At 34.8% G+C, this 10,175-nt stretch overlaps 1 protein-coding gene across 3 annotated transcripts in view; it reads left to right on the forward strand.

Moving 5' to 3' along the window:
- The window catches only part of LOC111087202, a 61,515-nt gene that overhangs the window by 11,192 nt on the left and 40,148 nt on the right, over window positions 1-10,175 (forward strand). For all 3 annotated transcript variants that reach the window (XM_022393055.1, XM_022393054.1, XM_022393056.1), the window contains exon 2: window positions 1,775-1,941. In XM_022393055.1, the coding sequence (XP_022248763.1) occupies window positions 1,775-1,941 (167 nt within the window). The remainder of the gene's footprint in view (window positions 1-1,774; window positions 1,942-10,175) is intronic.

Here is a 10,175-nt window from a genome sequence, read left to right on the forward strand (position 1 = left end):
GTTGTCCCCTTACTGTTCCTTGACTAGGATTTCAATCCTAAGCTAGTTAAAACACTATGGGTATCGTTGTCCCCTTACTGTTCCTTGCTAGGATTTCAATCCAAGCTGTTAAAACACTATGGGTATGTTGTCCCCTTACTGTTACTTGCTAGGATTTCAATCCAAGCTGTTAAAACACTATGGGTATGTTGTCCCCTTACTGTTACTTGCTAGGATTTCAATCCAAACTGTTAAAACACTATGGGTATGTTGTCCCCTTACTGTTCCTTGCTAGGATTTCAATCCAAACTGTTAAAACACTATGGGTATGTTGTCCCCTTACTGTTCCTTGCTAGGATTTCAATCCAAACTGTTAAAACACTATGGGTATGTTGTCCCCTTACTGTTACTTGCTAGGATTTCAATCCAAACTGTGAAAACACTATGGGTATGTTGTCCCCTTACTGTTACTTGCTAGGATTTCAATCCAAACTCTTAAAACATTTACGATTATTCTGTATTCAGACCTATTATTGTAATACAAAATATACAACCATATTTTCTCTGATGTTACGCTATGGTAAACTAATTTTCTTCTAGGTTAATGAAAGGGTAAATTTATGTATTTCTGCATAAAATTAATTCGTATATTAGTACCAAACATAAAAATTCATACTAAATACATGTAGACTTCATAAATATTTTTGTTCTTACTCTGACTGAAAAGAAGGTTAAAGTAAGTTTGAAGTTTCTAAAAGAACTATTACTCAAGTTCCAATGTGATATAGATTGTAGAAAAAAAGACCATTTAAACCGTCACACCTTTAAAATTGTGAGACTTTCGTATTTACGCAGTTCTAAGAGATTTTGTTTTGCTTACAAACTTGGGTCTGAGGAAAAAAGCGAAAAAAATGTTTCTTGCTGTTGTTTTTCAAGAAATTAAACTGATTAAGAAATCATGAGCTTGAATTAAAAACAATCCAAGTGGCATTTCTGTCCAGAAGCGTGGCAGTCCACCGTACTATTAAAACTATAATTCTATTAACATGTTAAAAAACTACTTATTTCCAACAGTAAAAAACCTGGGTGATTCTATAATAGCATAATTTTCTTATTTAAATACATGTTTTTATGAAATTGATGCAAGAAAAAAGAAAGTATGAATATGTATTAGTGAAAACACTGTAGTAAAGTGTGAATACGTATTAGTGAAACCACCGTAGTAAAGTGTGGATACGTATTAGTGAAACCACCGTAGTAAAGTGTGGATACGTATTAGTGAAAACACCGTAGTAAAGTGTGAATACGTATTAGTGAAACCACCGTAGTAAAATGTGGATACGTATTAGTGAAAACACCGTAGTAAAGTTTGGATACGTATTAGTGAAACCACTATAGTAAAGTTTGGATACGTATTAGTGAAACCACTATAGTAAAGCCACATACTCATACAGGACGATAACAACGCCTTGTCAACAGTTAAAATTTTTTTGAAATCTCGATTTGACTCTGTAAACTTACTTATGTACCTTATGTAAACTTTGAGGGTTTTAAAAGGGTTTTAGTGTGGCAGATTGTAAATGTCGAGAAACCTAAATCTGTTCTATTGTGGAAAGTTAAATTTAAAAAAAAATTATCACACCATAAAAGTTATTGTTCTAGTATTCTTCGACACTGTTGAATTAGAAAAAAAAAACCATTCAGAAACAGCATTGAAAGTCAAGATATTACATATTAGAAAGTATACGTATATTTATAATTAATCTGCCTTGTTTCTTTATATGAAACATTTCAGACGCTTTGATTGGAACTAACACCATCTACCGTGACGGTTCATGGATGAGAGATTTACCCGATGTCGTTACGTCTTCCTTGAAGCTTCGTTCGACAAATGTTGTGCAAATTGGACGTCAGTTGCGATTGATAGCTGATAGCATGTCGCACGACAGCAAGATGAGAAAGGTGAGATTCGGCTGTTCCGACTCCCACACTTTGTTTTTAAAATTAAATCAAACTATTCTTCTCAATAGTAAATAATGTATATATGTATATATATATATATACAGTTTCGCGCGTTTATAAATAGTAACCCATACCATAAACGTATCGCTCCCGAGCACTTTTCAAGACACTTAAAAAAGTCATCTCCAAAGTTTTACAATATCTTCTCCCAGAAGCATAGTCAGTTAATATGAATCAAGGATTCAAAACAAGAAGAAAAAATATAGATATATTAGTGTTTATTAAATAAAATACCTAGAGCTATTTTCTGACACGCTTGGAGTCGTGATAGAGATTGTAAGAGTAATCCAGCTCTCGTTCAATTACAAACCTGCAAAAAAGCATGTATCCCGAAATAAAAGAACAATCAAAACTACTCCAGAACATGTCCATCGACTCCTTTTTTATGAAGTAAAGAAAATAATTCATTAACTTTCTATTGTACAAATCATTTTTTTTTCCAAATTGTTTGATTAGCACGTGAATAGTTAGATAAATATTACCATTAATAACCTCACGTTACGAATCTAGTCACTCAAATCATCTCCAGAAAATATTTGCTACATAAACTCTGATTACAAGAGGTTTGTATATGTGAGTTGACAACAGGTACTGTATACCACACTGTAAATTTTTCAACGTTCCCCTCTTCTGTAGAAACAGAAACTTTACAATTTTCAAATCATCATTTGTTTTTTATCTAGATTCTTAACGTTGCTTTTCACACACTTGCGACCATGTTGTCTGGACATATTTTTGTATTCGAATTCGTTGAATTACCAATATAATGCTCTAAACAACTCATCGTTTAATTGCAATACTCGTGTAGGTTTAATCATTCGCCAAAAAGCTTTAATTCACGATACACAGCTATAACTAGTAAAGGCTACTTTTTAAGAGTCTTATGAGTCAGATATCTTAATATTCCTCAGCCAGGCATGGCTATATGTTAACGTTCCCGGACTGTGAATCCGGGGGTTCACAAGTGCGTCCTGTTGACATAAAGAAAGTGAGCCGCACTCTCGACATGGCTGCACTATAAGAGTGACAGTCAAGTCCATGCACACTATTCGGTCAGAAAAAAGTGACCCAAGAGTTGGTGGTGGGTGCTGTTGATTAGTTGCCTTCGATCTAACCTGTAATTTTAAAAGTGGGGACAGCTATGTACATACATCCATTATGTTGATTTTCGTAAAAATTTGAAATAAACATAAAATTCCACTAGGGTGTGCTGTAGTATAAACTACATATATTAGTGAATAACTTTATCTCTTCTTTTTTTTTTCGAAATTCATAAGTTGAAATTGCTTCATTTCTTTGTTGATAGAGATATAGACGCTTGAAGTATTGTCGCGTTAAGACAGAACAGAACAAATCAAGACGTGTATAGTAATGTATTATGATTATTTTATGGTTCATCAAACAGACCAATAACTTCTAACATCGCCTGATCGGTCGCATATCAAATCTTGTACACGAAAATCATTGTAGTTTTGTGTCAACTTAAAAATACGTGAAATAAAAATCCTCAAGGTTTCGTATGATAAAAAGAAATAAGCTTGACTTTAAAGAAAATTAAAAAAAAATTACATTTTAATACGACTCATATCAATATTTCTGTTTTCATTTACATTGTTGAATTCAGGGGTGTACAGGGAGGGAATTCGCCCTCTCCAAAAGTACAGTAATTTGTCGAATTTTAATTCATTCCCACCTGCTTTACACCCCACCCCACCCCAACTTGGTGGAAAGGTCTAGATTCAACACTGTTAATTTTCCAAACCATTTGAAGTGTTCCTACAGTCGTCCTTTACTCGGTCTGTGGGCAAACTACTTTGTTGGACGTACAGGGAAATTTCTCTGCGACATGAACAGTTCACAACATTATCCAACTACTAGTGCATATCAATGTTGGATTATTGCAAGTAGTTACAAATGACTAGTTTGATCTTCATCGTCGTTTTCAAGGATGTTCTAAATCAAATTTTCTAGAAATACATTGACTCATGATTATAAAGGGAAAACATGACAAGGTGTACAGCAGAGTTAGAGAAATTGAAAATTACTCGATAATTCGCTAAAAGTTTTTTCTTTTTTTACAATATTTGTAAGCAATATGTTTTTTCTTACTGTACATTAGAAGGTTCAGTAACACTGTAGAGACCAGGCTGTAGAGTCTAGAGATATTTTTACTAACAAAGGATTAGTAATACTGGACATCAGGCTGTAGAGTTAATACCGCGTCTTGAGAGATCTTCACAATCGTAAGACCCAAGGATTAGTAATACTGTAGTCATCGGGCTGTAGAGTCTATACCACGTCCTGAGAGATCTTCACAACTGTACCACCCAAGGATTAGTAATACTAAACATCAGGCTGTAGAGTTAATACCACGTCTTGAGAGATCTTCACAATCGTAAGACCCAAGGATTAGTAATGCTGTATACATCAAGCTTTATAGTCTATACCACGGCCTGAGAAACCTTCACAACTGTACCATCCAAGGATTAGCAACACTGTATACATCAGACTGTAGAGTCTATATCAACGTTTGAAAGCTTTTCACAACTGTGCCGAGGATTACTAATGCTGTATACTTCAGTTTTTAAAGTCTATACCACGCCTTGAGAGATCTTCAGAACTGTACCAAGGATGAGTTATATTGTGGATATTAATCTGTAGAGTCTATATAACTGTGGTATAGACTATACATCCTGATGTTTACAGCATTACTAATCTTTGTGTGATATAATTGTGATAATTTTTCAGGATGTGGTATAGACTGTATGGTCTGATGTCTATAGTGTTACTAATCCTTAGTTGGTACAAGTGTGAAGATCTCTCCGGATACAGCATTACTAATCTTTGGGTGATATAATTGTGATAATTTTTCAGGATGTGGTATAGACTGTATGGCCTGATGTCTATAGTGTTACTAATCCTTGGTTGGTACAGTTGTGAAGATCTCTCAGGACGTGATATTGACTTTAAAGCCTGATCTCTACAGTGTTATTATTCCTTGGTTGGTACAATTGTGAAGATCTCTCTAGAAGACATCAGGATGTATAGTCTATACCACGTCTGGATAGATCTTCACAATTGTACCAACCAAGGAATAATAACACTGTAGAGATCAGGCTTTAAAGTCAATATCACGTCCTGAGAGATCTTCACAACTGTACCAACCAAGGATTAGTAACAATATAGACATCAGTCTTTAGAGTCGATACCACGTCCTGAAAGATCTTCACAACTGTATCATCCAATGACTAGTAACGCTGTAGACATCAGGCTTTAGAGACTATACAACGCCCTGAGAAATCTTCATAACTGTACCACCAAGGATTAGTAATACTGTATACATCAGGCTGCAGAGTCTATATCACGTTCTGAGAGATATTCACAAATGTACCGAGGATTAGCAATACTGTATAAAACAGTCTTTAGAGTTTATACCACGTCCTGAGATATTATAACAACTGTACCACCCGAGGATTAGTAATAATGTACACTTCAGGCTGTACAGTCTATACCAACGTCTTGAGAGATTTTCACAATTGTACCAAGGATTAGTTATATCGTGGACACTAGGATTTATAGTTTATATCATGTCCGGAGAGATCCTCACACTGTACTAACTAAGGTTTAGTAACACTGTAGACATTAGACTGAAGAGTTTATATCACGTCCGGAGAGATCCTCACACTCTACTAACTAAGGTTTAGTAACACTGTAGACATTAGACTGAAGAGTTTATATCACGTCCGGAGAGATCCTCACACTGTACTAACCAAGGATTAGTAACATTGTCGACATTAGACTGAAGAGTTTATATCACGTCCGGAGAGATCCTCACAACTATACCACCAAAGGATTATCAATACTGTAGACATCAGGATGTACAGTCTATACCAACTTCTTTAGAGCTTTTCACAACTGTACCAAGGATTAGTTTTATTGTGGACATTAGTCTGTGGAGTCTATATCACGTACGGAGAGATCTTCACAATTGTTCCAACAAAGGATTTGTAACACTGTTGACATGAGGCTGTAGAGTCTATACCATTTCTTGGGAGATCTTCTCAATTGTACCACCTAAGGATTAGTAACACTGTATACATCAGACTGTAGAGTTTATACCACGTCCTGAGAGATCATCACAGCTCTATGAAGAATTAGTTATATAATGGACATTAGGCTGCAGAGTCTGTAACACGTCTTGAGATATCTTCACAACTCCACCAAGATACTGTAATACCAGACTGTAGAGTATATATCATGTTCTGACAGATCTTTATAAGTTCATGAAGTTAATAACAATGTATTTAATGTGCGAGAGGTGATTTATATTGACAGTTTAATAAAACATAAAATAAATAAAATATAATAATCAAATGTAAATAAACACTATATTTTCCAACTGTGTCACACATCTAGAATTTATTCAAATTTGATTATTTAATTTGATTTATTTTATGTTTTATGAAATCGTTAATTTAACTTGTAGAGTTTATTTAGATTTGATAACTTCATATTATCTATCTAATGTTTTATCAAATTGTTAATGTAACATATAGAGTTTATTTAAAGTAGATACTTTTATTTTATGTTTTATGAAATTGATAACGTAAATCACCACTTGTGCATTAAATGGGTTGTTATCAATTTCACCACTAAACAGCATAAAGATTTCTTAATCAGTGATCTTTATCAGTTTTCTAGAAGTAATAACTTCAGTATACCAATTTCGTTGTTTAAGCCCAGTCTATTTCTGATTCATTAAGGCTGTGTGGCTAAGCAGTTAATGCAGTATGATCAGTTTAACTTTGATACTTTCCAAGTGATTCACAAGATGATTTTTATTATAATTATAATTACATATATTCATACAAGTTACTTACTCTCTACCAAATTTCTACATGTAAGCAATTACTACACTCGATAAGACTAAACCAAATTTTGTTTCACTACAGTGTTTAATTTTATTTTCCTTGATACCTAATTCTGGGCTAAAATATTAAAATTAATTACTTTTATGTATGATATACACTTATACAGGCATTTTATTTTATGTGTAACGTTTACTTTATTTATTTATAAATAATATGCTCAGTTCATATGCAGTTATAAGTATTTTATACGCTCGTGGATCTAATGAGCTATGAAGTGTCCGAAATTTAAAAAGAAAAATGTTTGTTTGTTATTAAGCACATAGCTATACAATGGTCTCTCTGTACTCTGCCCAATAAGGCTATCGAAACCAGACGGTCGGTACCAGTCTTTAGGTATTTCTAGAACTGGGAGGGTTAGGTTTTATCTAGACCTCTTTCTCCCTTCTTTACTATTTCTATTATTTGCAAATGCTATACGAGCATTTAAGAAATCAGAGCACTAACACTGAATTTAAAACTGATTTGAACTTCTCCATTTAGGGCCATATCCACAAATGTAGCAATTGTAGCATTTAGTGCTATTTACAAATTCACATATTTTGATTGCATTTAAAGTCCACAAATAGTTCACTGGCAAATGACTTTTTTCTCCTAGGTTTGGGAATCATATGCGTATTTCACATAAATACCCTTCAATACACGAATGATGTCTAAAATCTAGGCGAATTGTGATATTTAATGATTTATTAACCCTGGATAGATTTGTTTCTTGTTTTAGGCTATAACTGGGTTCATGAATTGTTGTATTATGTATGGAATAGTGGGTGCAAAATGTTTCTTAGGTGTAGTTAGTACTAGTTCAATACTGTCTTTGTGTTTTTGGTATTCACTAATAAATTCAAATAGTAAGTTTTTGCTAGCTTCAATCATGGGGTTGTTTACGGTATTTGGTTGTAAGTTAGTTGATATTTTACATGTATGCATGACTGTGTTTGTTTGTTAGGATAGTTAATTTCCTTACGTGGTAGTGTCGTTACTGTTGCTGTGGATGTGGATGCTGTCTGTATGGTTAGTGTGGATAGTAAGGGTATTTTCTGTACTGACTGTTCTGATTGTTATAGTGTTGCATCTGTGTTGTGTTTATTATTTTGTATGTTATATATTCGTGTTTTGATGTCCTTATATTTTTGACATCTCTTGTAGTTGACTATGTGTTGTTGTTTGCAGTTGCAATAGAATGGTTTGTCGTGTTCTTTTGGGCACGTTAAGTTGTGATGCTCTCCACTACAGCCCACATATCGTGGAAGAGATTTGAATGCTGCTGCCAAATGTCTATATCGTTGACAATTGAAACATTGTGAACTCACTCCTGCGATGACGTTAAAGTTTTGCAGTAATGAAATTTGCCAACAAATGAGTCCTTTCTGTTTAATGGTTAGCCACGCTCAAGTAACACGTTATAGCGATACATGTGAGCACTACACTGAGTGACCATTTTATTAAAACCCCTATCTGTTTTCTGGTTGGATCAACTTTCGTCGTGATAATAGCCTAAACATGTTGTTTCGTACACTCCTCAAAATGCTAGCAAGTGCATTTTGACTATTCTATTCCATTTGGTGAAGTTGGTTCGAACATGTTGGCAGAGAATTATGGTGACAAATGCAATACTCAAGTGCAAAACAAAGATCTTCAGTCAAACTAAGATCTAGTAACTGTGTTGGCCAAGAAAGATGACTTACATCACTGTCATACTATTCGAATTAGTTTTGAATAATAGAAATGCTTTGGATTGTTCATTATTGTCCCACCAAACATGCTCACCATTTCAGCCCTGGGGCGTTATGATGTAATGGTCAATCCCTCAATTCGTTGGTACAAAAGTAGCCCAAATGTTGGCGGTGGGTGGTGATGACTAGCTGCCTTCCCTCTAGTCTTTCATTGCTAACTTAGATATGGTTAGCGTAGATAACCCACGTGTAGCTTTGCGCGAGATTCTAAACAAATCAAAAGCATTTTTGTATTGGAAAAACCCTTGTTCATCTGGGTAGAAAATACAACATTATGGGTAAAAACGACCAATATCAACATTGAGGTTTTCTTCGGATATTTCTCACCTCCAACACCTTCCTCTCTCGGAAAATTGCAAGCAGGATGAAGTGCTTTACATGGATAAAAAAAAAATTGTTTGCTTGTTGAATTTTGCACAAAGCTACTTGAGGGCTAACTCCCCTAGTCATCCCTAATTTAATAGTGACAAACTAGAGGGAAATAAGCTAGTCAACACCACCCACCACCAGCTATTTGGCTTCTCCTTTACCAACGAATAGCGGAATTAATAGTTACATCATAACGCCACCATGGCAGAAAGGGCGAACATGTCCGGTGACAAGGATTCAAGCCGCGACCTGCAGATTACGAGTCAAGTGCTCTAACCACCAGGCTGGATGAAGAAGTACGTTTTATCAGATCACGTGGCACCCTTCGGTTATTTATTGTTCACCTAGAAATTGCGCGCTTCTGTTTGCACCTCAGATAAGTAGTTTTCGGACTGGTTGTCAGCTACTGCATGAAAGATTATGTAATGTCCTTCACCCCATATATTTGAAGAATTTTGAACAACTTTAACGAAATCGACCAACTGGGCTTTAGTCTGACGTCTGTTGCACTGTACAGAAATAATCTTTTTTTATTCTTCTTCTCGGTAAGTCATTAGCGGATAGCGTCACATCTTTCTTAGTCACACATATATTTCCTTTCGATTTTCACACTTGGTATACCCTAATGGCGACTATTTTGAAAGAACTATTTAAAGAAACGGTCTTTAGTAATGACACTTCTGTTAGGCAAGTTCCATCTATCGTGGCATTTTCAAACTCTGGGAGATTCTTGCTCATTCCAATCGCCTTGCGGACGAGCCATGATATGAATACATTTCTACATGTATATGGTCCGAATAATTATTTGACATATCACATGATCAGGGCATTTTACACATGCAAATAAATAGCATATTCTACAAATGTGAATCTTGGATCTTAATAAAATGAACAATCATTGTATATTGGAAACCTTTTAAATATACAAAATCCCGATTAGCATCAGACTAAATCAGACTAAATCTCTATATATGCATCATTCAGCTATAACCTAGGCATATACATATCTCTCTTGGCTGTTGTCAGGCTTGATAAATAAATCAGAAACAATAGCGAAATAATCCAATAAAGTAACCGAAAAAAACTAGCAATAAGATCGTTTGTTTGTTTTTGAATTTTGCGCAAAGTTACACGAGGGCTATCT

Source organism: Limulus polyphemus, unplaced genomic scaffold (assembly GCF_000517525.1).
Source record: "Limulus polyphemus unplaced genomic scaffold, Limulus_polyphemus-2.1.2 Scaffold1866, whole genome shotgun sequence".
In the NCBI taxonomy this organism is placed as follows: Eukaryota; Metazoa; Arthropoda; class Merostomata; order Xiphosura; family Limulidae; genus Limulus; species Limulus polyphemus.